This window comes from Tachysurus vachellii, chromosome 10 (assembly GCF_030014155.1).
Source record: "Tachysurus vachellii isolate PV-2020 chromosome 10, HZAU_Pvac_v1, whole genome shotgun sequence".
Lineage (NCBI taxonomy): Eukaryota > Metazoa > Chordata > Actinopteri > Siluriformes > Bagridae > Tachysurus > Tachysurus vachellii.
The window spans coordinates 19,885,512-19,911,407 of NC_083469.1; the positions used below are offsets into that span (position 1 = coordinate 19,885,512).

Genomic DNA, 25,896 nt, shown 5'->3' on the forward strand with positions numbered 1-25,896 from the left:
GGATGAATGTATTTTGGACCATTCCTCCTTACAAAACATCTCCAGTACAGTTAGGTTTGATGGTTGCCGAGCACGAACAGCCCGCTTCAGATCACCCCACAGATGTTCAGTGATGTTCAGGTTGGCCAGGTTGGACTGGGATGGCCATTCCATAACATTGTACTTGTTCCTCTGCATAAATGCCTGAGTAGATTTTGAGCAGTGTTTTAGGTCGTTGTCTTGTTGAAATATCCAGGTATTCAAATCAACTTAATGGCAAGGGTGCCCAAATTTATGCACCTGTCTAATTTCATTTTGATGCATATTGCACATTTTCTGTTAATCCAATAAAGCTCATTTCACTAATATGTGTAATATTACTGTGTCCTTCAGTTCTTTGATAGATCAAAATGAAATTGCTGATCCAAACACCCAAATATTTATAAATGAAATTCATGGAAATTGTCAGGGGTTCCTAAACGTTTGCATACGACTGTAATAGATCACATTGTTCTGTACGGTGAATATGCAATAGAATAGAGTTTGTTTTTATTACATGTATGATTGGTGTGCATGGTTTCTATGTTATTGTAAACATATACACATTTATGTAATAGCAGCAGTTGGATGAGGTGTTGAAATGTGATGTGCAAAACAGCAATTAAAAGCTAATTTAAAGGTAATGACAGTAGGGGGTCAGTTCTCTCCTAATCAGGGGACACAGATATGTGTGCATACAATAACTGTAATCCTATTGACTGTAGGCAAAAAAAATACAATGTGAAAACGACCTACATCTCATGTAATATAAGTAGATCAAACGCGCCCTCTGCTGGTGAAACCACAAAATTGCAATAGTTTTACATTTAAAAAACAACAACAAAACAAACAAACAAAAAAACAAAAAAACAAAACAAAACAAAAAAAAATACAGGACTTTGCTTTTAATAATGTTTCCCACATCGACACTGGCCTTAATTTATTTCCCAATTGCTCCTGTCAGCCAAGAGCAAGAATCTGAGATCATGAGACTCAGAATTTTTTAAAAATACATTTAGATACATGATTTTCCCAAATGTTTGTACCAGTTTACAAGCCTCAAGCTGCCATATTGTTTTTGGAGAGAAGGGCCTTATTCATAGGCATGCTTCAATGAAAGCCATACTTGTTCATTCTTTTTTCATGTTGTCATTTGATGGATACAAGCCAATGTTCCACTCAGTTGCTTGCACAATTGTGGGACAGCATTGCCCTGTTTCGCTCCATTATAGGAGCTATTGCACCTAGTGGTCAACATGACAACAAGCGTTAATAGAGGCTTACTGGGGCAAGAATCATGAAGAAGAAACAGACAAGACTGTTATTGACCAGGTTACCAGGGTGGGATGATTAAATAAAATACAGCATCCACTACAATCTTGTTTTATAGCAAATGATCAGAATTTAACCTATTAAATGTCCACAAATGTAGGCAAAGTACAAGTGTAGAGAGAGTGTCTCTGATATACAGAACCACAAGATATATTGGAAAGATAAGGAGAAGGAATAGGGTGATTTTGCAGTGGATAATGTATATAGGATGTATATACAACAGACTGACCCTCACTTTTCCATTGCCCAATTTTCTGGGCTAATTTTAAAAGCTTTCATGTGCTTTTTGAGAACTGGTTGGGATGAAATCTGAATCCTGGCAACCCTAGTTAAAGCTATTAGCTTTGTGCTTCTCACACGTTAGCAACAGAAAGCGCACATGGCATTTGAAACACCTTTCAACAAAGGTACAGTTGGGGTCAGGTTTAAATTTACGAAAACCATGTACATGTTAATAATATAAAAATAATAACGACTTAACAGATAACGATAATATGATATAAAGATAACAGATGTTTACGTACAGTCCACAATTCACAATAACTGAATTTAGACAGTTAAGCTTGATTCTTAATACTGTGTTGCTACCTGGATGATGAGTTACTGTTTTTATGTGTTGTGATAGTTTGTCCTGAGCCGTTAGACTTCCAACTGATTAAGAGATAGATCTCCAAAGCAGTTCCCTAAATCAGATTAAATGTTTAACAGTGGTATGCTGTGTGTGTTTCAGTGATTTCAGTTTTGACCTTAGTTCCTTATGTTGGCGAAGCTGAAAATGGTGACCATTTGGGCTGTAAATCTCAGTTTGATGATGTAATAAAATAAGTCTGCATCTCTCTCTTCACTGTTCCTCTTTAGTCATTATGCCCTACCAATCAAACACAAGGTCACATCATATACATCATATCTTTTATTGAAGCTTTAAAAACAGGTGAAGACATTTCAAACTTATATTTATAGATATTTACAAAAAGAAGTGAGCAAGTTTTTCACATATGATTGTTTTAGCTTAAACTATTAAAATCTGATTTATGGAAATGTTTTACTGTTTTCTTAAATCATTAATCTATATGCATTCTTGATGTATCTCAGATGAAGTATCCTTGAAGTCAGTGATGAAAGCAAAAGGCTAAATTCCCAATAAAATTTTACTATGTGGTTAATTAATTACATGTTTACATTTTGTAACCTCTTCAAACTCTTTAGGCCAAATCTTGTAAGAATATAAACCTTTTGGGACGGTTTTAGTCTAGGTCCGACGAACCGATTCTCTTCTAGAAGCAGATCTGAATATTTATATCATAACTTTAAACCCTGAGTAGTGAGATGCTAATTAAGGAATAGTATAATGCAGAACATACAAAAAAAAACACAGTTTTAGTTTTAATGTCCAGAATATAGTTAGCAAACAAAAAGAAATATATATATATATATATATATATATATATATATATATATATATATATATATATATATATATATATATATATATATGACCTCCTCTAAAGAAACATGTTCAGACCAAGTGGATTACCAAATAAAATTAACTATTTAAAAAAATACAAAATAAAAAAATAAAATCAAGGAGTCATTTAAAAGCATCCACGAGGTTTTTACAGGAGTTGAGTACTTGTGTATGAGTTCAGATGAAGTGGTTCCAGTCTCAGTCATCCCTGCACATGCTCACGTCTTCCCCGATTTCCTAGCTGAAAGGCTGAGTTAGTGGATAGTCTGAATTTGCTGCTAGCGCAAGGTCAACTCTAAACAGTGTTTTTCCAGTATTGGTGTAGAGCTTCGTTCTTTTTAATTCCAGTCTTGGGATCTTCATTTATTGCACATTTTTGACATTTTCCCAGCATTTGAATCTTCCTGTTATTGAAAGTGTTTACACGTTGCTATTTTATTTACTAGATGAATATGCCAGTGGTGGTTCTTACTTGATGTTTGTCTGCGTTCATGTAAAACATTATTGCATTTCTTTATAATCGTCAGTAGAACTGAAGTGGGTGATAATCCACTATATATAATCCATTCTCAAGTAAACATCTCAAACTATAAAACCTATATTATATATATATATATATATATATATATATATATATATATATATATATATATATATATATATATATAAAAAAAAAACATGCACAATTATGTAGGCTGTTGCCTGTTTATAAGGATCAGTTAAGGAAATCAAAGGTGTCAAAAATTGTCCTATATACTTCACAGAGGTCTAACAAAAATCTTTCCAAGATGGTATTTACAGTAATTCTGTTATTTTGTAAATCGTGAACGTATTACACATTATAATTATTAAACACTTAAATGAGCAGATTTGGGTGGTTTACCACAGAAAAAGCACTGCAGTAACTGGACAAAGAAGGAGGGAATCAGATGGGTTTTGTGGTGCTGTTGTAGACAAGTTTCTCAGTGTCGTCCATATGAAGTATGTGTGTACCATTTGCAGAAATGTGCTGGTGCCTTGACTGCTTCTTCTTCTTGTCCTTTAGGAAGCAGTAACCAAGCACAACCAGCAAGATCAGGATAGCCAAGCCTAGTGCAACAGCAATGGCAATGGAAACTGAGGGAAAAAATACAAAGAAATTGGGGAAATTGAGGACCGGGGAAGACACACATTGAATGGAGATGTGACAGGACAGACAGTGATGATGGACAGACTTTTTCACATTGCTCCAAACTCAGGATTATCATCTCATTAAACCTCAGCTAGAGGAACGTCTCACACTTGTAATTTAGAATCAGAGTTAGCATTGCTTTTGACCCAGGGTCATGAAAGCCTGCTCTGAAGCCTACTCAGCACTAGCTCTTTAGAGTTAACCTTGCGCTGGTGCGCCAAACATGTACAGTGTGAAATTATGTGGCGTTAGAACTCAGCTAGATGTTTAGCGATGGACACCCAATCAAAAAAAAACAAACAGCGCGTGCAAAAGGTTTATAACACGTTTTGTACAGTCTCTGTAACTCCGTGTCTTGTGTAAACAGTAGTCACAGAGTTTAACAATAAAACCATCTCCTTTTCACTACAGTTCCATTGGACACACTTTTTTGTTTTCCTGTTACAGATATGGTCTGAAAAGTCTGTTCGAGACAAGCTGAACGGCACGGTCAGTAATAAGAAGAGTATTTAAGGAACTGACTGAAAATTAGTGAAAGCTGGATATCTATGAAGGCCTGATCAACAAACAATTTGTTTAATCAAAACATCAGACCTCCCCTCACTGACGCAAGATAAGTCTTTAGGTGCTGATGCAATAAGATTAGAGTTTATGAATGTACAGTGTGAAATGTCATCGTTGACCCTGGGAAAAGTATGAACAGTGAAATGAGACAAAATAACCCAGGATTCAGTTTACCTGGAATTTACAACGATTCAGCGTTCAAGTGATTACAAGTTTTCATCACTTTAATGTAATGAAAAGCCTTTACATCTATACAAACTTTCGAAAATCTTGAAAGTATTATTTTGATGTCATCACCAAGCAGGCTGCCTAAGCATACATCATAATATACAACAACAATGGAACAAAATGAAACAGTAACATTTCTGGTATTTGGCAGATGCCCTTATCCAGAATTACATTTTTATCACATTTTAAACAAATTGACAATTAAGGGCCTTGCTCAGGGACCCATCAGTGGCAAAACCTATGATTTGAACTCACAACCTTCCAAACAATAGCCAAACACCTTATCCACTAGTCTATCACATCCCCAAAGGATCAACAAACGATCTGTATAGCTTTTAAATGCAAGCATCATTTTTCTTAAGAAGTTGAACAGCAGTGTAATTACCTGATTGACTGTCTTGTGTCTGCTTCTCAAAGTTTGCCCGATTGGCGAAAGCATCTTTCTCTGTAAAAGAGTCAGAGAAAAATAATTGATAAACTTATACTTACTATATATAAAGTACGCCTCAGAGAGTAGTTCTAGCTGTAGGAAAACTCCTGTAGAATTTATTCTGCTAAATAATATAACCAAGATATATAAATAAATAAGATACAACCATTAAAGTGAGGTGAAGATGTTCATTTAACAATTATGCAAGGAGTCTCAAGTGTCAGCGCTCACAGTGGCACGAAATATAAGTAACATTTCCAGATGATATAGAAACAAGCCACTTTGGGGTGGCATCATACCACCCTGGCATGGATTATTGCACAGTAATATGTACTTCCTCACCTACTGTTAGATTGTTTTGTTCCATTCTAGAGATTCTCAGTCTTTACCTTAGTAACAATCTGAAGAAAATGAATATTAAGGTTTAATATTAAAAGGCAAATATCACGTTGGTTTTGGCCTTCATGTTTCATGTTATGGATGGGTTTGTGGATTTCATGTCTTTTACTTTGCAACCTGTCTTGTAATGTTTGTGTTATGCTTCCATTGCCCTCATGTTCTCTGGCCTAGTGTATGTATCATGTTCTGATTGGATGTTGTTTGTCTTTTGTTCCTGTTCTCATCTGTCATTGGTTCCCTGTATGTATTTAACCCTGAGTGTTCCCAAAGTTTTTTGTCGGTTGTTGTCCTTTATGACTGTTTTGTGTGCTCATGTTTCTCATCCTGTTTGTCATTGCCCTTCCCTGGATTACTTTGTGTTTTTGTTTAATAAATCTTCTACCTGCACCTGGATCCTCTGCCTCATCGTTCAGCGCACGTTACAGAACAACAGACCTTGCTATGCATCCTGCAGTGAGGATTTTATGCCTTCGTCAGGGGTTATTGAGGATTTTGTGGAGGAATTCTGTGAACTCTCTCAAGGACATTTTCCGGTTAGGTTTATCGAATGAAATTTCATGGTTAGCGCCATCACATAACCCTCGCTGGACTCTAGAGCAATACATACTGCAGACTTTGCTTCGAGGTTGAGTGGATCTGCGTTCACTGTGGGTGTCGCGGAGGAGGAAAAAGGTGCTAATCTCAAGCCTGCGCACGTCATGCCTGCCGAGTCAGTACCTGCTCACGTCATGCCTGCCGGGTCAGTGGACCTCCATCCCACCCCAATACTGCCGTCACCGTTCCACCACCCTACCAGACCTTTTGTTGTATTGGGTGCAGGATAAATCTTCTACCTGCACTTGGATCCTCTGCCTCATCGTTCAACACACGTTACAGCAAGCTTGACTATAATCAATATATTTTTACTTTTTTGAATATCATCATTTCAATTTATTTGAAGACGAGCGAGTCCTCCGGGATTTCCTGCAGGTTTTTAACTGCAGAGTTGGTTTTTTTTGACTTGGCAAAAAATGACAAAACAGCAAAAACAGGATTCTCTTACACAGTGAAGACACACATGTAATTACACTCTATGATATGTTTTTGACTCACACAAACCGAAGAGTGTTCTGATGACATTACAAGACGCATCTTGAACTAAACCTGCAGAAAATCTGTGGTAATTGTGAAAATTTGCAAGCTCCTGAGAATATTGCAGAGCTTGCTTGCTTTTGTGTTCTGAGAATATCTGAAATCGCAACAAAAAACCACAAAATTCTGTAGGGGCTGATTAGCTAGGTCTTATTAGTGAGAGTAAGTAGTGCGTCCAATAGCTGAAACTCACCAGTGACTTTACTGCAAAACTTGATGCAATTTTCCTCAGTATCAAATTGGTTATCGTTGCCCTGGCAACCACCGTAGTTGAAGCGGCTGCATTTCTGCTCATATGGGTTGTAGTGCCACATGGTATTGCTGCCTCGGCAGGGTCCTGTGACAGGAGGTTGTGTGCAGTGGCTGGCTGCAATGCCTTAATGTTGATAGTGGAAGAAAAGAGTTTAAAATAAGAACGAATCATTGACACAATTCTCCAGAATACAACAGTGCATTTTTTAAATAATAAAAATCATAGTTGATGGTGCAAACCCTTGTCATCTTCGTTTAGGTCAAGCAATCGACGAAACTTTTTGTCCACTGTGCAGAAACAGAAAAAAAAAATTCATTTGCAAAAATAATAATAATTAGAAGATTGCAAAAATAATTCAATTATTTTCAAATATCCAGGGGGGTTGGGGGGTAGAGCGCACTCGTTTTCTATATATTTATCACAGTTAAAAGCTTTAGGTATCAGAATTCTTAGTGGCACAATTTACATAACTTAAATTATGTAAAATAGTTAACATATCTAATGTCAGAGAATCACCAAGAAAAAACTATAATCAAGCATTTATTGCTATCTGGGCCAGAAAGCAGAAGCGAAACAAAAAAAGAAAACATCAGAAGGAAAATAAAGCTAATTAAAAGTCCATTTGTCTGTGTTCTTGATTTCGTTGGAATAAAGAATGTTAATGGCTGACCCGCTAGTATTTGGAGCATCTACAATTATGCCATTTGGCAGACACCCTTATCCAGACTTTTTTAATCTCATTTTATACAACTGAGCAATTGAGGGCTTGCTCAGTGGCCCAGCGATAGCAGCTTGGTGGACCTGGGATTCAAACACGCAACCTTCCGATTGGTAGTCCAACACTAGACTACCACATCCCAGTATGAAGCGTAAGGCTATGTAGCTCGCTTGTCAGTACTGGCTTTGACAACAGCTGTTCAAACTCCAATTACATGCTACAGTGCTTACTAGAGCTATAGCAAGTCAGAGATCACAAACGACTAAGAAATTATTTTGCTTGCAAAAGTTTAACAAAGCAAAAGGATGCAGAAGCAGTCTAGAATGTGAGCTAATGATTTTAAACAATATATCATGATTCTGCAAGACTAGCAACATAGCAAGACTAAATGAAGGTATAAAAGGTCAGAAAGCATTTTCTGTTGAGCAACATGGACCTTGATACCTACTATTGGCACACTGCTCTTCATCTGAGCCATCGCTGCATTGCTTCTCCTGATCACATTCAAGTTCTTTATCTATGCAACATCCATTAGCACAAGTAAACATCTCTGGTCCACATGAAGCCCCACACTTTTCATCTAAAAGACAGACCAACTTTGTGAGTTCAGCATACAAAAGAATTTTTAGACCGATATAAACATCATAAATAATTCAACATAAGACTGAAGGCACAAGTTCAAAATTTCAGTACTTAGTGATGGCCTGTAAAAAGTTTCTGAAACCTTACAGCTGACTTGGTAATACATATAGTTTTACTGCTTGTATTCGTTTAGATAAGGCAGACATTAAGATAACGGCTTCAAGGACTTACTTGGAAGCTCAATTCGGCCATGTCTTCCTGATGACGAAGACGTATTGACTGCATCAGAGAGATGAACAAACAAATTAGTAGCAAGCATTTGAAGTAGCATTCCAGACAAGACCAAGATCTAGCCATGCTTCTGCTTGTCTAAACATTTAAGATCTTGTTTAAGGTGCCAACTTATACAACGGAGTGATAAATCTGTCACTTGACCACATAACAATATTAACATTCATATTCGTGTTTTACAAACAAGAATGCTACCTGAAACTTGATCGCAGGCTTGGATGCATTCCGCCTGCGACAGATAGTTATTGCGGTTTGGATTGCAGCCACCAAAAGTGAACTTCTCACACTTCTCCGTCAGTGCATTGTAGTGCCAGCGAACGAATGAACCACGGCATGGTCCTACCTTCTTAGGCACCAGACAGTGGTCTAGAAAAAAGATCAAATAAAACAGACAAAAATGAAAAAACGTAATTGCAGACGAGTGATGTACATATTTACATTTTCACATTGGCAGGAACTGATGGGGCAGAACCCAACCATTGATTTCCTCAGCCATCAACACATGTTAACTTGATTATTGTTAACCATTTACAACTTCCATTTTAAATTCACTTTAAAGGCTAAAAAAAACTGTTATGCTCATGTAGTCGTTATTAATTAACATGCCAAAAAAATAGAACTTTGACAGACTCTAATAGAGGCCCATATAGGCAAAAAATCCCTTATAACATCCATCCGGTCATCCATCCCTCCTCCCTCTTTTACTTATCTGGGTAAATTTTGCAGGGTAAACAGTCTAAGCAGAGCTGAGATGCACAGACCTCTCTCTCCTAGCTCCTTCATGGAGATACCCATAATCTCTCAAAAGCCCTGGGGATTCTCCCTGTTGGACATGCCCAAAAAACCTCCACAGTAACACGTTCAGGGAACATCCTTTCCAGATGCCTCCCCCTGGCATTTCAATAACATACAGGATATTTATTGCAAAGATAAAGAGAAAAAGATGAGAATTGAACAAATGTCCATAAATCAGGGGGAAAAGCAAATTTCTTGAGAAGATGAAAAGAATTTTGGGTTGCCTTTTGTGTAGTTGTTGAGATGTAGTTGGATCAACAATTTTGCTGAAACCTGTAAACCCTGGTTAAATACATTACCTCATACACAGTTGCGAGCGTGGTGTGAGAAAGCTTCATTTTGCTTGAGGTTGTGCCATTATGCAATGCCATCCTGCCCCAACAATATCTTGATTTTATCTAATATTTTATACCATGGGTGTCCAAAATAAGTACAGGCTGGTCCAAGAGCATTACACTCCAACTCTACACTTTTGTGAAAAGGGGATTACTACAAAGCTACTGTCTACCTTACAGCTACTGTATGTACAGAGATGTTGATAGCAACAGAGAGACAGATGAAATAATAATTAGCTTGGTAGGCTTTAATTGATAAATGATAAACATACTGGTCATGCAGTAGTAAAAAATCTAAACAGTCTGTACACATCAGATCCAGTACAAAAATGTACAGTGAAGCACTCCTGACATTTCACAAGCCAAGCCAAGTAGCTTTTATTGTCATTTCAACCATATATAGGTGATGCAGTACATATTGAAATGAAATTTCTCCAGGACCATGGTGCTACATAACAGAACACAGAGCTAAATAAAACGGCACAAAGCCAAGGACTTACAGAAGATAAGTAAGTTAGTTAGTTCCACTAAACGAGTTCATGAGTAGGTGATGTTTCTCAGTACAATCAACGGCAAACATGTTTCTCCGAAATTCACATCTGACAAAGGTTCCTAATTCTGTTGTCTAGTTTCTACTGCATATTTGCTTTGTCTGTAGACTTGACAGCCATGTACTAACTAACTAAATCATTAACCATTAAACAGAAATGAAAAAGGAAGGATTTCCTTATTGCAGGAGAATTATAGCCATGTGCTCTTATTGCCCCTTTTCCACCGAGGCAGTTTGAGTGCTGGTTCGGAGCCAGAGCCTAATTTAGAACCAGTTCTTTCTGTTTTGACAGCCAAAGCACCGGCTCTGAACCAGGAAAAGTGGTTCTAGAGTAGCACCAAAACGTTGCTGGTCTAGACTTAAGAACCGCTTGTGTCAGGGGCTGTGGGCGGGGCTACTGTTAGCGCATGTGATAATGTGCCTTAAGTATACTAATGTTTAATACACTTTTACTTTACCGCGATATGATACATTATCAGCACACATGTTGTGTAGTTAGCTACATGCTAAGGCTAACTTTTTTCTGTGTTAATGATAAAATAACGTTATGTACTTTCTCGATTACAACCTCCATTTATACAAATTACATGGAGCTGCACGTACACGTTTTATTCGCCGCGTTTGGATGTTAATGTAGGTTCACAAAGCCATGAGCATTAACAGTAAAGCAACATCCGCCATTGTTGATGTATTTCTGTTTGCCGCTGCTGCGCTAAAGTTGCTGGGACACGTGAGACGTATACAGTGACGTCACACTCGGCGCTGTGATGGCTCTCTAGCCGGTGGAAAGACAAACCGGTTTTTAGAAGGTTCGCCAGTGGAACCAACTTTGAACCAGCACCAGCGCTAGCTCTGAACCAGCACCCGGTTCTTTCTGGTGGAAAAGAGGCATATATGGCCAAACACATGTACACACCCATATGTGTGGCCTCCCTATACTGACGGCACAAAGTTTAAGCACACAGTTGTATAGAATGCCTTTGTATACTGTAGCATTATGATTTCCCTTACCATTGGATCAAAGAGGCCTAAACCTGTTTGAGAAGGACAATGCTGCTGAGCTCAATTAGAGCTCCATGAAGACATGGTTTGCCAAGGTTGACATGGACCAACTTAAGTGATCTGAGCCTTGAACTTACCTGATTCCAATGAACACCATTTGGGGTGAATTGGAGAGTCGGCTGAGCACCAGGCCTTCTCACATTACATCTTTATTACTTAATGCCGAACTCACTAATGCTTTAGTGATTGAATGAAGCTAAATTCCAAGATCTAGTTGAAACCTTTACTAGAATAGAAGGCTGTTATAACAGCAAACTGGATGGTGGTGGGGTAATTACTTTTTAAAATTGTACCAAACCTTAACACACACAGGGGTCCATGTCTGAGAATGGGTGTACTTCTGTTTATCATTCGTTTTTCATATAACATGAAGGTTTTCATTACAAATGATCAACTTGAAAAATTTCTTGTTATTTGGTATATCCTCGTTTTGAATTACTGACCTTGTGCACTTGAACTGGCATAGACTCTGCGAGTGTGCGTAAAACCTTATGATCTAGAGCTTTGAACACCATCAACTGCAGATCCAGCTCTTTCAGCAGAGAGCACAGAGTCGTGCCAAGGCTATAAACGAGGGCAGGAGAAGTGAGGCTAAAGCTAAACCAACACTGACCGTTTCTCCCAAGCCTTTTTAATACAACTGTACAACCAATTGTTGAACCATTAGACCACACCTCTCATTCCATAGTTCTCATTCGTGAGAAATTAACGCAAAAATATGCCAAGCATGTGATGACTGAGCCATAGCTATTAACTGAACTGCATAAGAAAGGAGGTAGAGCATACATCGGAAACCGCACCAGGTTTTTTTTTTTTTTTTATATTTCTAAAGAAAACTTGCTAAATAACTAAAAATAACAAGGCTTTTATGATTAACCATTAATTTTTAAGGAGACCCAAATAATTCTCACTGGATTATTCACATCACCATATGCCATCTGACAGCTAACAATGTTTATAGTGACAACCGCCAAGAGCAAAAAAAAAAACAATACAATCAGCAACAAGAGAGGGGAGAAAAACAAATATGGGAACAGAATACAGATACAGATAGTAGGCTACAATCTGGATTACAAACATTATTCAAATTCTATTCTATATGTCTTTGACGGCTGCCAGTTAGGCTCAATTTAAAGTGTTTGATGCCTCGTTCCATCGTTTCTTTTCTGATTTCTCAAGTTCATTCAACATCATCCAAACTCTCCTGATAAATAAGTGTAGAATGTAGCTTGACACCTCCATGATCTCCATGAAGGTGACAGACTTCTTGTGAGACAGACGTCAGTTCATGCAGCTGGGGTGCTGCCTGTCTGAGAGGCTGTTGTCGTCACTGTTCCTTTTCACCCTGTACACCACAGACGTCCAAGTACAAGTCAGACCTCAGTCACCTATTCTGTGGTTAAGCTCATCCGGGCTTGACAGGGAGAAGAGTATTAGGACCTAGTAGCCAAATGTGTTGACCGGTGTGGCAAGAACCCTCTACTCTTCAATGTGGCAAATATGATAGTGGTTGACTTGAAGAAGGCAAAGGACCACAAGTAGACCAATAAACATCATGGGACAGAATGTTGAGTTGGTTGAAACCTGTAAATACCTTGATGACAACCGGCTGGACTGGAAGGAAGACTCTAAAGGACCTCAGTAGACTCTAAAGGACCTCAGGATATATTTAGAGCAACCTTAATGTTTACAGCAAGATGCTGGATATACAAAGATCTGTTGTTGTGAATGCAGTCGACTTTGTGGCAGTATGCTTGGGGCAGGTGCAGCTTGAGCACATGAGAAACACGGATGTTCAGTAAACTGATAAAGAAGGTTGACGCTGTCTTGGATGCTCTCTGGACAGCTTCGTTGTGCTCATAGAAAGGCCCTCTATCCTCAATAATGAATCACATCCTCTCCATGATTTATTGATCAAACAGTGGAGAACATTCAGCAACGACGTTTCTACCAACAGCGATCACCCTGCACAATAATTCACTGTGCCAGGAAATGATCAACCACTAGAGCCTTCCGTTCTAGACAGCAAGCACGGTTTCGTTTTTGTACATTTTACTGCAATGTTGATAAATGTATCTATTGTTAGATGTTACTTTGCTCCTTATCTGTTACTGCTTGTACTTTCACATTTAGATTAATGTTTCTTATAGCTTATTAATACTACTTATAATAATAATGTACATTATATAATAGATACTCTATTTTTATTATACTTGATTATCTCATCTGATACACAGTTTACTTCACGCTACCGCTGTCATGTGTGAATTTCCTTCTGGGATTAATGAAGGGAGCTAAAGAAAAAGTCGAAAGTATTTTATTTATTTAAAAAAAAAAAAATGACTTGACGTGAAGTACAGCTAACTCATCATAGATTATTCACTGAATCTCACGCACAGGAAACCAAATGATGTATAGCTTCTCTTTCTCTGCGTGTGAAACTCGAAATGAAAACAAGCTCAACCAGTTTCGCAGCCTCAAAGACGAAAGCGTTGCACAAACCAAGACTCATTTCCGCTTTCTCGCGTACGTTAGATCACTTTTTCCTTTTCTACTCCTGAAGTCCCTTGGGTTTTTTTAAAGGTAGGGATTTTGTTAAAGAAAATCACAATCAAAGTGTCTTTAGTAAGCTTTAAATTCAATCATTGGTGCTAGGAAACTCCAAATTAAACAAGGCAATTATTAAAAAACAAAAAAAACAAACAAAAAAAGGACAAGTAAAATGAAAGGACATGATGTAAGCAACGTGTAACATGGCCAAAGATTCTTAAGCAATCAGAAAGCTGTTAATCTAGACAACCATCAAGATTAGTAACTGAATTTGAACAATTCAACTATACACAAAATTGACTGGTTCTTCTATTATACACGCAATGAGCACTTTATTAGAAACTCTTGTACACCCACTCATTCAAACAGTTACCCAATTAGTGGCAGTGCAATGCATAGAAGCATGCCGACAGGTCCCACCGTCTCAGAGTTAGGTATACAGCAAGCTTTTGTTCCTCTAGATGTCTGAACAGCTTAGTCACTGGCTATCTTCAAACGACAGGTGAAGACATGGCGTAATGGTGAAATGTAAAAATGATACTCGACAGGAACTTCAAGTGATGTTCAAACCAACCACAAGAACGGTGAAAAATATAATCTCTAATCAGAATTTTTACCATGGCGTAGTTGTTGGTACCAGACGTTCTGGTTTGAACTGGACATTTCATACACGTCAGTCACTAGAGTTTACACAAAATAGTGTGAAAAACTACAGAAATCCTGTGAACGGAGGCAGAGTAACTCGGATGATCACTGTGTACAACCGAGCAAAAAAGCATCTCAGAATGCAGAACCTTGAGGCAGATGGGCTACAACAGCAAGTGACCGCATCAGATACTGTCTGTCTGAGGCTGCAGTGGGCGCAGGCTCCCCCAAACTGGATAATGGACAGCAGACTGGAAAAACATTTCTGACATGCCAGATGGTGCAATAAGGTTCTCTTCACACACTTTGTCACCAATTATCAAGTAAATGCAACAGCCTATTTGACCACATGAATCCATTCATAGCCACAATTTACCATCTTCTAATGGTTAGCTCCAAGATGAAAATGCACCCAGTCACAATACAAAAGCCATTTGAAACCAGTTTCATGAACATGACAATGAGCTCAGGGTCTTCAGCGGTCTTTACAGTCACCGGATATGAATCTAATACGCCAGCGATGTGTTAAAACAAGGGATACACAGCATGAAACTGTGCTAGCCAACATCATGTGGAATTCATGCCATGAAGAACTGAGGCTGTATTGAGAGGGAGACCGTACCCAGTACTGGTAAAGGATTTCTAATAGTGTTCAGTGAGTGCATATGGACAGTATGTAAGAATTTTAGTTCCTTATTACCATTAAAATAAAAACTTTTAAATAATCCAATTTATGTGTTTTTAGGCTCTGTTGTAATTAAAAAAAAATTACAGAATTTCCAAACACTAGTCAACACACCTTTGTTCTTCATTAGCGTGTGGAATAAAAAGATTCCTCGCTCATGAAACCATCCAGAATCGATCAAGTAAGACATTTTTTCAACTGCTTTCAAATCATATATTAAAGCACTTGACATTCTAGCAGACCTTCTGATCTTTTACTAGAAAAATAAAGTTATTGACTTCCCATTATTCAAATTACTCATTACTAATTTTGACTAAACTGTTGATTGATTTAAATATTAATTTGACTAAAGGAACAAAACAGCAAATGTTACATGTGTAATATTAAAGCATTTGTTTCATGTTGATTACATTTACTCATTGTTGGTAATGATCAATCAGGTAGATCCAAGAAACCACCAATCACCCTTGATGGGACACCATTAAATCCCATCACACCATAAATACACACATTCACACCTTTTAGTTTAGCCAATCTGCCCACGTGCATGTTTTTGGATTAAGGGGGTGGGAATAAGATCCCGAAAACCCCACAAACACAGGGAAACCATCATATCATATTCATCTCAATATTTATCTCAATCAATAATAATATTGGCGAACAGAACACACTGCATATGAGATATGGTCATTAACATGGTATATAAATACTGAGAGAACTCGCGTCTTAGCAGCGTCAGCATCAAACCGCGCTGACAGCTTATAGTAGGTTTGTGGTAAAACAAATACTCACGGTGTGACTGTTCAGGTGTGAGGACCAAGATAGTGACCTCTGCTGAGTCAGACTGGCCAGCGTTGTCCATGACGGTGAGCCTGAACTTATACACTCCAGCAGACAGACCAGACACCTTCACTTCATCTTTAAAAGTGGTTTTCTGAAAGCAATGGACACAATGAGCTGTACTTCAAAATCCAAATCTATAACTGTGTGAGATGAAGGTGAACATGGGGTAAATGTTATGTAAAAATCTTAATGAGTTTATCTTAGAGTTTACAAAATGTGGAATGCTCTTTAACAAGTCTACAGCCTTTTGAAAACCACAAGCAGTTCCTGTCTTTCTACTAAAGCAGAAGTAGAACCTGGAGCCTGATAAGAGATTTCACACACCTCGAGGACAGCTGTGTTGCTTCCAGACACCCGCTCCCACTTGTAATCCACAATTTCACCATCATCCTTACACTCAACGCCATTGAGGATCACAACGTCATGAGGCTGCACCACTCTGTCCTGTCCTGCCATTGCCCTCGGAGGATGATCCTTTTTTTCTGCCCAAGACAAGACAGCAAATTGTAAACATGATCACATTTTATAAACAGCGGTGAGAGCAGATTGTCACGGTCCACAAACGTGTCTTAACAGGTCTGAGGCATGTACGCATACGTGCGCTCTTTATGAGTATTTCAACAGAAAGGACAGGGGGAATCTTGAATTACAGGAACTGTTTTCCAAGTAAAGATATGGTTTAAGGATGAAAACAAAGCAAAAGAAAAAAATAATAATAAAATACATAACACGGATGATCACTGAAGTGATTCCACATCTGAGACCACTCAAGAGGTTCGCTTTGACAAGACGGGATTAGATCTTGGATTATTTTTAACGAAAACTGATTACATAAAACACATTATATAGAGATTTTGAAGCTGCACTGTCACATGCTTTTTAAGTCGAATTGAACTGTAGGCTATTTAGCAAAAGCGTAAGAACTTATTTTACATTAACCTGATTAAACAGAAACAACATAAAAACAGATCTAATCCCAAATTAGTAATGAATTCTGTTTTACGGAAGTTTTACGTAATATTTGGATACTAATCTCGAATAGTAGACTAGATGACCTAAACCACGTGAATGTAATGAAGATTACAATGGTAAAAACATATAAAAATTAGATATATATTAAAAAATAAATACAAAAATCAGCATAGCATTTTATATGTGTATTTAATTAATATTTTAAGTTTATTAAAAAAAAAATCCTGAGTTTATATATTTCTGTAAAGCTACTCGGTGACAATGTCAACTGTTAAAAGCTCTACAGAAATAGAATTAAATTACGCACTGATACTGAACACAATATTGTAATCTCAGTTCTGACCTTTTTCTCCACTAACTAAATAATTCAAAACATTGTTATTCTCTTTTACCTGGATCATATTTCTCCAAGTAGTTGCCAAAGTCAGAGGTCATTAAATAGTTGCTGAAACCCATCTTACGGATAAAGCGACACACTTTCTTCTGCTTATACAAACAGTTGAAGAGGAAGCAGGACTTGATGGTCCCTTCTTGAGCTCCATTTTCCATTAAAGCCAGGTTACATTTGGGCTCTTTGCAGCACGCATACACACAATCTTTGGGTACGGAGACCTGTGTAGGAGATCCGAGGAACTCGGCACCATCCTTCACAGACTCGTCCGTGTCTAAAACGAAGTCTTCCTTTCCTTTTGTGAACTTGCTAAAGCATTGTTCTCCAGGGTTCTGTGCCAGGAGCAGAGTTTGCATCAGAGACGTGGTCAGAACGAACACCCAGATCCGAGGAGGCATGATCGTGATCGTGATCGTGATCGTCCGGTCTCCTGTTTTCACTTTGAAGTGCTCTGAAAAAAAAAATCCACAAACAAATCCAAAAGGCTTCTTGTTATCACACAGAGCAGACCTGACTTTCCACAAAAGTTCAGAACAGGATGTAAAGTAAAGTAAACAACTAATAAATACCCAACAAACTGTAGAAATACTGTATAACCCATACCCCTCCTCCTCCTCCCCCACACCACCCCTCTGATATACCCTCTATACGCCTTTGTAGGCCTTTAAACCTAAACAACAAAGTGACCCAGTCTTACCGGTTAAAACTTAATCTTCCAGACGTCTTCCTGAACTTCTTTAATCGACGAGGCTTCCCTTTTTTGTTCCCTCTAAGGTTTTTTCAGTCCATATTACTCTTTACAGTGAAAAAAGATCCGAACATTACAAGTTTCGGTGAGCAAATGACGTCCTCTTTCCACGGCAGGTGTGTCCGATACCTGCGAACCAGGAAGTGAAATTTGACGCCCCACACACACACAGTCTAGGAGCGCACCTGAGTACTAACAGTGTAGGAGGGTTTATACACTGTTACAGCCTGTGTGTTGTGTTGTGTTGTGTTGTGTTGTGTTGTTTCTACTCTTTACTACTTTGTCTTCACACACAACCAGTGATACGTGATCTGGGCCACTCCTCTCTTACACTCATACTAGTTTATTAATAGGAAAAATACCCAAGAACACTGTGCAAACAAAAAAGTAAACAAACATGTTTCAGGCTACTTGAAGAAAGGATTATTAAAAGTGTTTAAAAAAAAAAAAAAGGAAAAAGAAAAGAATTATTTTAAATACTTCCACGAAACAATTGACTATTTATGCTGTTATCATTTCGTGACTTTTCATTTGATTTATTTATATAACCTCTAAGAAACAGCATAGTCATGAGGGATTAGCATGTGACTAGAAACACAGGCAAAAAATAAAAGGCCACAAGGTGGCAGTCTTGTGCAAACATGGAGCTGACAAAGAAAAAAACAAACATAAAATAAATAAAATAAAATAAAAAAACTTTCAAGCTGGGTTCCTGGTTAGCATGTATTGTATCTAGCTTCAGTAAAAATAATAATAAACATGAACCTTATACGTTTTGGGTTAAATTAGATTTTGTTCACATTCATGTATCAGGACTTTGGAATTACAATTCTGATATTTGAGCCACAGAGTGTTTTATCAGGTGACATGAGATACAACTTTTCCATTTCATTATTTAACGAATTATTATTTCCATCGCTCCATCACTCCATCCATCTATTAATTTATCTTTTGGAACTATTTTACCTTGGTGAGTGTTGTGGTAGATTGGGAGCCTCTTCCAGGAACACACACACACACACACACACACATTTACATCTAGATGCAAAGTGACATCCCTAGGCTACTAACCCACATGTTTATGGGAGGTGGAAGGAAACCAGAAAACCCTCAGCAGGAAACACACACACACACACACACACACACACACACACACCAGACCATCACACATTTGGTGCTACTTGAAATGGACATCCCAAGTTTTAAAGCACATCTCAAGTTCTACAGTAAACTTTTCCATAAAGCCAAGGCTTTATCTCTTGCTTTATCTTTATCTTCTTGATATTCTGCACAAATGTACTGGTTCCTGAAGACCCAGGCTGAATGAGATCTGGCTTAATTCTTTTTAATGCTCTGCACTGCCATTTGTGTCCAACATTGATCCTGGATCCTGGTTTGTGCCTTAGGCTGGATTATCAGTATTGCAAAATCCAGAGCTGCATGAAAACACAGACACTGTTTAAACTTGCTACTGGAGTTCAGTCCCACTTATTTCCACTATATAAATTAAATATTTATAATTAAAATGGGAGGCACGGTGGCTTAGTGGTTAGCGCGTTTGCCTCACACCTCCATGGTTGGGGGTTCGATTCCCACCTCCGCCTTGTGTGTGTGGAGTTTGCATGTTCTCCCTGTGCCTCGGGGGTTTCCTCCTCCGGTCCAAAGACATGCATGGTAGGTTGATTGGCATCTCTGGAAAATTGTCCGTAGTGAATGAGAGTGTGTGTGCCCTGCGATGGGTTGGCACTCCGTCTAGTGTGTATCCTGCCATGATGCCCGATGACGCCTGAGATAGGCACAGGCTCCCTGTGACCCGAGGTAGTTTGGATAAGTGGTAGAAAATGAATGAATGAATAATTAAAATGCATGTAGCTGGATTTATAATTTACCATCATTGTAATTGTATAAATTTTCGAAATTGAAAATGGAAATGAATTTTAAATCATATTTCACTATGTGAGTAGGATGTGAAATACAATTAGTGCAACTCATTTATTATTCATTCTTCTTCAGTAGCTGCTTTATTTGTGCCATCTCTTCAAAGGAGTTAAAGATGCGTCAAGCGACAAACCTAAACTGCAGAAGATGCCACTGCTAATATGCACCTTTCTGATGCTTATTGCAATGTTTTTATTGTAGAAGCACAGCAGCTGGAAGAATTAAATATATGATTCTCTTATTTTTGAGGATAGTTTTGTGCATCTGAGATTCACTAGTGTATAATCTGGTTGTTGGTGTGTATTAAAAATGTTTTAATTTTGCTGCAGAATTTCTCCAGAAAAAGAGTTGCAGAAATCTACTTGAATTGGTGAAACTGCAAGCACTGGATTCTTCTCTTAAACTCCTACAACTGAAGCTACATATGTAATTACTTTCTATGCTGTACTCATGTTCGATGCATGTGAAAGGATGGTAGACACATGCATGATATATATTTGTGCAAGATAACATTCTGTCTGATATCTAAGAGCCTTGTTTAAAGGCAGGATCTCTGATTTTTGCAAAATGCTTCAAAAAACTGAGTCGGGCGACAACTAAACAAAAATCAAAACAAACGTGTAGCCAATGAGCAGAAAGGGGAGGGTCTTGTCAATATGGGTGGAGAGAGTGTTCAGTGCGCATGTGTGACATTAGCAAAAAGAGGTTTTAACATTGACATGGATGATAAAAACAAAGAAAGAAAGCGAAGAAAGGCTTACGATAAGGCAAGAAGTAGGACCGTGTTAATATAGGATCAGCTTTCCAGCGCTGGAGAGAACTGAAGTTGGCTGTATATTCAAAGATTGGAGTTTCCCGAGTCAATAACTCCTGAGCTAAACGCTGTTACTACACAAATAACACCTCTTTTCTATCGTAGTAATGTAGAGAGGCAGCTACAACAGTGTTTAGCTCAGGAGTTATTGACTCGGGAAACTCCAATCTGTGAATATGCGGCCAACTTTACTTAAGACGCCGAGGCACTTTTTTCCTTCTCGATAGGTGAGTAACGTTGGTTTTGCTTTGTTACACAGAACTAATATATGCCGTCCTTTGCATGATTATGCTTGTGTGTCATTTTTGCTTGTTTGTTTATCTGCAATCATATTGTTCTTCCCTTCAGCTATGATAAAGACACATTTCTTTCCATTATTTGCCTGGGTTACATACTGTATGTATGTGTGGGTGGAGCTATCAATACAGGGGTGGGACCCATTTGGGTTAGGGGCGTGTTTGTTTTGGTGATTTCAAATGTCAACATTGGATTTCAAAAATCAGAGACCCTACCTTTAATTTGTTTTTTTATTTTTGCATAAAATACAGCAAGAACCAGCATTCTGTACCAATAATTTTCTAATCCTCTCTGTCTCTATTCAGAATGCTCAAGATCAGACAGAAAAGCATTGGACCTTCTGTTGGACCATGTATTCCTGTTGAAGGACGCTTCAGAAGAACTGTGTGTTAGCACAAAAAAAAGAAGTAGCCATTTACTAATAGACAAAGATGAGCTGTAATGAAGCTTTCCGCTATTTAACTCTTGCAGCTTAAGGGATTTTAAGGATGTTGACATAAACACATAAAAGATACAGTAAATGACTAAAATCTGAGTTGATCATTTTAAGAAGTTCGACAGAAAATTGCTACCTGAAAATTGATCACAAGCTTGAATGAATTTGGATTGTAGACACCAAAGGTGAACTTCTCACACTACTCTGTTAGCATGCTGTAGTTCCAGCGAATGAAGGAACCATGGCATGGTACTACCTTCTTATGCACCAGACAATGGACAAGAAAAAAAAAGAATTCTGAATTTTAGTTATTTTTCACTGACAAATAAAAGTGAAAGGCCCTCTTCTATTCGAGCATGACTGTGCCCCAGTACACAATCCATGGTGTGGAAGAACCTGACTGGCCCTGACCTCAACCCCATCGGACACCTTTGAAATGAACTGGAACGGAGATTGTGACCCAGACCTTCTCATAAAACATCAATGCTTGACCTCACAAATGCTCTACTAAATGAATGGGCAAAAAGTCCCATAGAAACACACATCAGAATCTTGTGGAAAGCCTTCACAGAAGCTAGGCACCTGTTATAGCTGCAAATGGGGACCATCTCCACATCAGTGGCTGTTTATTTAGAATGATGTCATTAAAGATCTTGGTTTGATGTTCCAATACTTTTGTCTATATAGTGTACTGGACTAGTACTACACATCTCTTTTCTTTCAAGTGTTCTTTTCATCATCACATTTAGTGTGGGTTCTGCTTATCTTGCGCCGTAAGAAACACACCTAGTGGCAGCTTGTGCAAAGGGACAGACAGAACCCCAGCATATATATCTGTACTGTATACTGTAGCTGTTCCACAAATCTCATCTTTACTTTAATCTTCATAAAGTTTGTTGACATACTAATAAAATAATTGTCACAGAGATTACATTTTTCCCAATCTGATGTTTGATATGAACATTAATACATTAACTAGAGCTTGGCTCTAATTAATGTCTGTATGATATACTGCACTGCTGTAAAATGATATGTGTTTCTAATAGACTAACTAGGATAACTATCCACATTGCACAACTCATTTGGGCCAACAAAAAAAGCACTAATGCTTCATTAACTCTAATATTTGATCATTCATCTAAATGTATTGGTATATTCTTTATACAAAATTGAATATATCACAATCAAATCAGGCAAACAGACTGAAATTTATCACTCACTCATTCATTCATTTTCTACAGCTTATCCAAACTACCTCGGGTCACGGGGAGCCTGTGATCTCTGGTGTCATCGGGCATCAAGGCAGGATACACCCTGGACGGAGTGCCAACCCATCGCAGGGCACACACACACACACTCACACACACACACACACACACACACACACTCTCATCCACTCACGCAATCACACTCTACGGACAATTTTCCAGAGATGCCAATCAACCTACCATGCATGTCTTTGGACCGGGGGAGGAAACCAGAGTACCCGAAGGAAACCCCAGAGGCACGGGGAGAACATGCAAACTCCACACACACAAGGCGGAGGCGGGAATCGAACCCCCAACCCTGGAGGTGTGATGCGAACGTGCTAACCACTAAGCCACCGTGCCCCTCCACTGAAATTTATAACAAATAAAATCACCAAATTTCCAAATGATGGCTTTAACATATCCACAAACCAGGTACGTCAGTAGCATAGCATGTAAATCGAAGCTATTACACAAATAAAACAGCCAAGACCCAAATGAAAAGGCCTCATCAGACCAGCAGTGACCATGCATGTCATCAAAGTGGCTCTCCGCAAAAATGAAGAGAACGTCATTTGCAAGAAGACAAGCTAACTCATCAAATTCACGGTTATGCAACTAGACAAAAAGATGAGTGTCTGGCTTCCCATTCACTGCTTGTGAAACTCAAGCTGAAAACCAGCTCAACTAGTTTCACTGCCTTAAAGATGAAAGCATGTCGCAGACAGATTGTTTCTGCTTTCTTCTCACACACTAGATCACTTTTTACTAGCTTTTTTCTAACATTAGTAAAAATGGACAAGCTGTGATGCATGGTGTGTTGTGGCACCTCTATCATAGTCATGATGCTCTTCTGTGGAATCAGACCAGATAGGATATTCTTCACTCCCCATACGCATCAATAAGCCTTGAGTACTCAGACCCTGACTGATTCAGATCCTGCTTGCCCATTTTTCCTGCTTCTCAAGGAGTCAAGGAGAGGATAAAGATTAGCAAAAGGATATCAAATGCACAAACAAAAGTCTTGACTGCTTGCTGTGTTTATTCTTAATTTGAACCCTTGTATTTTCTTGCTTTGGTGTGATTTGTTTGAGCATGTGTGAACACAGCAGTCACACTTGGGTGCAGACCAAATCAATATGGTACAGTATGTGCAAGTAGGTCTCAATCAGGTTCGAGCAAACACTAGTGTGGTTCACTTGCAGTGAGGAAACAATTCAACCTTGAATTAAAACAACTTCAGGATGTGAAGCAAAGCTGGCATATTCAATTCAATTCATTTTGTGTGTATGATGCTTTTAACAATTCACAAAGTAGCTTTACATAATTAGAGAGACAGAATAAAAATGTTAAAGTTTAAAAGTAGGGGGGCACGGTGGCTTAGTGGTTAGCACGTTCGCCTCACACCTCCAGGGTTGGGGGTTCGATTCCCGCCTCCGCCTTGTGTGTGTGGAGTTTGCATGTTCTCCCCGTGCCTCGGGGGTTTCCTCCGGGTACTCCGGTTTCCTCCCCTGGTCCAAAGATATGCATGGTAGTTCGATTGGCATGTCTGGAAAAATTGTCCGTAGTGTGTGATGGCGTGAGTGAATGAGAGTGTGTGTGTGTGTGTGCCCTGTGATGGGTTGGCACTCCGTCCAGGGTGTATCTGATGACGCCTGAGATAGGCACAGGCTCCCCGTGACCTGAGGTAGTTCGGATAAGCGGTAGAAAATGAGTGAGTGAGAGTGAGTGAGTAAAGTTTAAAAGTTGTTACTATTTATTTTTGATAAGCAAGTCTGAGGTGTAGCAAGGAAAAACTCCCTGAGACGATATGAGGAAGAAACCTTGAGAGGAACAAGTCTGAGACATGTATTTCATCAGGAAGAGCAGAAGGAATCCTGACCTACAGGAAAATATATCTCATTACAGTTGAGCAGCACGATACACAATCGATTCTTTTTCAATCAAGATGTTACAATGATGATCACAGATGTGATTAATGAAATTAATTAGCTTAATTAAAGGGCCAGGAATTGAATCCCTGACAAAACTGGAAACTTGCAAACTTCTCTGAATATACCCTAGAGTTTTTATCTTGTGTTAATTTCTGTGATCTCAAAATCATGAAATCCTGGCAGGACTGATTGGATACTTAAAGTAGTATTACACTGCATACTGTTTCCAAATCTACAGTGTGGCAAAAAAAATTAACATGCTATTATGGCAATTAAACTATGAACATGGGGAGATTCAGTACTGAACACAATTGCTTAAAATGACATCATATTAGACATCACATGCCATGTACATGTAAGTATAAGGTTGTGGTCAACAGCAGGAAGCCCTGACTTTATGAGCGGAGGGGCTTGCCATAAATAATAATAATAAAAAAAGGTCATGTTCATTGTTAATTTAAAACTTTACCTCTTTATTTTCTTTTAAAAATGAACTTCTAGTTATTGAAATTTAACAGAATGAATACAAAAATAAAAGAAACATTAAAATGTTGTCCATTTTGTCTGCTCAAAATTATTATCACACACATGAAAATTAAGTCATGTTATTTCTAAACAGCAATTTTACTGCATTGGTCAATCCAGATGCTTCAAATTGATAATACCAAACATAACTGTAGAATTAACAAATTGTTGTGTTTTTTCATTCACACATACTGTATAAGCCATGGAATTATAAGAATCTGACAACTTTGAGTTTAAGATTTCGAGCTAGTAAAAAATCTATACAATATTTTAACTTTACTCATTCAATCATTTACATTAAATAACTAAGATCTTGAAAGTCTACAAAAAATGAAACTTTCCACAAGACTGTTGATTCATTCTTCGGTGCTTTACTTTGCCAATCATGGCCAAAAGTTATCCTGGGTCTTTGTAAATGTCCTGATCAGTTTATGCCTTAGGCCTGACCTCATGATTGCTAGATCCAGAACTGTGTGAAAACAGAGACACTGTGGCGGCTCTGTAAGCTTTAAATCAAAAAACCTCCATGAAATTCCACTCAAATAAG

At 38.3% G+C, this 25,896-nt stretch overlaps 1 protein-coding gene across 1 annotated transcript; it reads right to left on the reverse strand.

Moving 5' to 3' along the window:
• Nucleotides 1-2,247: 2,247 nt before the first annotated feature.
• On the reverse strand, nucleotides 2,248-18,332 carry spint1a (serine peptidase inhibitor, Kunitz type 1 a). The gene is made up of 11 exons (XM_060880186.1): nucleotides 18,108-18,332; nucleotides 17,412-17,861; nucleotides 16,372-16,529; nucleotides 15,997-16,138; nucleotides 8,778-8,948; nucleotides 8,523-8,570; nucleotides 8,158-8,289; nucleotides 7,231-7,278; nucleotides 6,932-7,114; nucleotides 5,164-5,223; nucleotides 2,248-3,931 (listed from the first exon to the last, which is right to left on the reverse strand). Exons 2-11 carry the CDS (start codon nucleotides 17,806-17,808, stop codon nucleotides 3,741-3,743), a joined length of 1,530 nt encoding a protein of 509 aa, XP_060736169.1. The 5' UTR covers nucleotides 17,809-17,861; nucleotides 18,108-18,332; the 3' UTR covers nucleotides 2,248-3,740.
• Nucleotides 18,333-25,896: the final 7,564 nt, after the last annotated feature.

Excerpts from the sequence above, each read along its gene's own strand:
- spint1a (XM_060880186.1), bottom strand. The coding sequence starts at position 17,808 with ATGCCTCCTCGGATCTGGGTGTTCGTTCTGACCACGTCTCTGATGCAA. Across the intron at positions 16,139-16,371 it reads GCAACACAGCTGTCCTCGAG|AAAACCACTTTTAAAGATGA; the intron begins GTGTGTGAAATC and ends CATTGCTTTCAG. Across the intron at positions 8,571-8,777 it reads AGCCTGCGATCAAGTTTCAG|TCAATACGTCTTCGTCATCA; the intron begins GTAGCATTCTTG and ends TCTCTGATGCAG.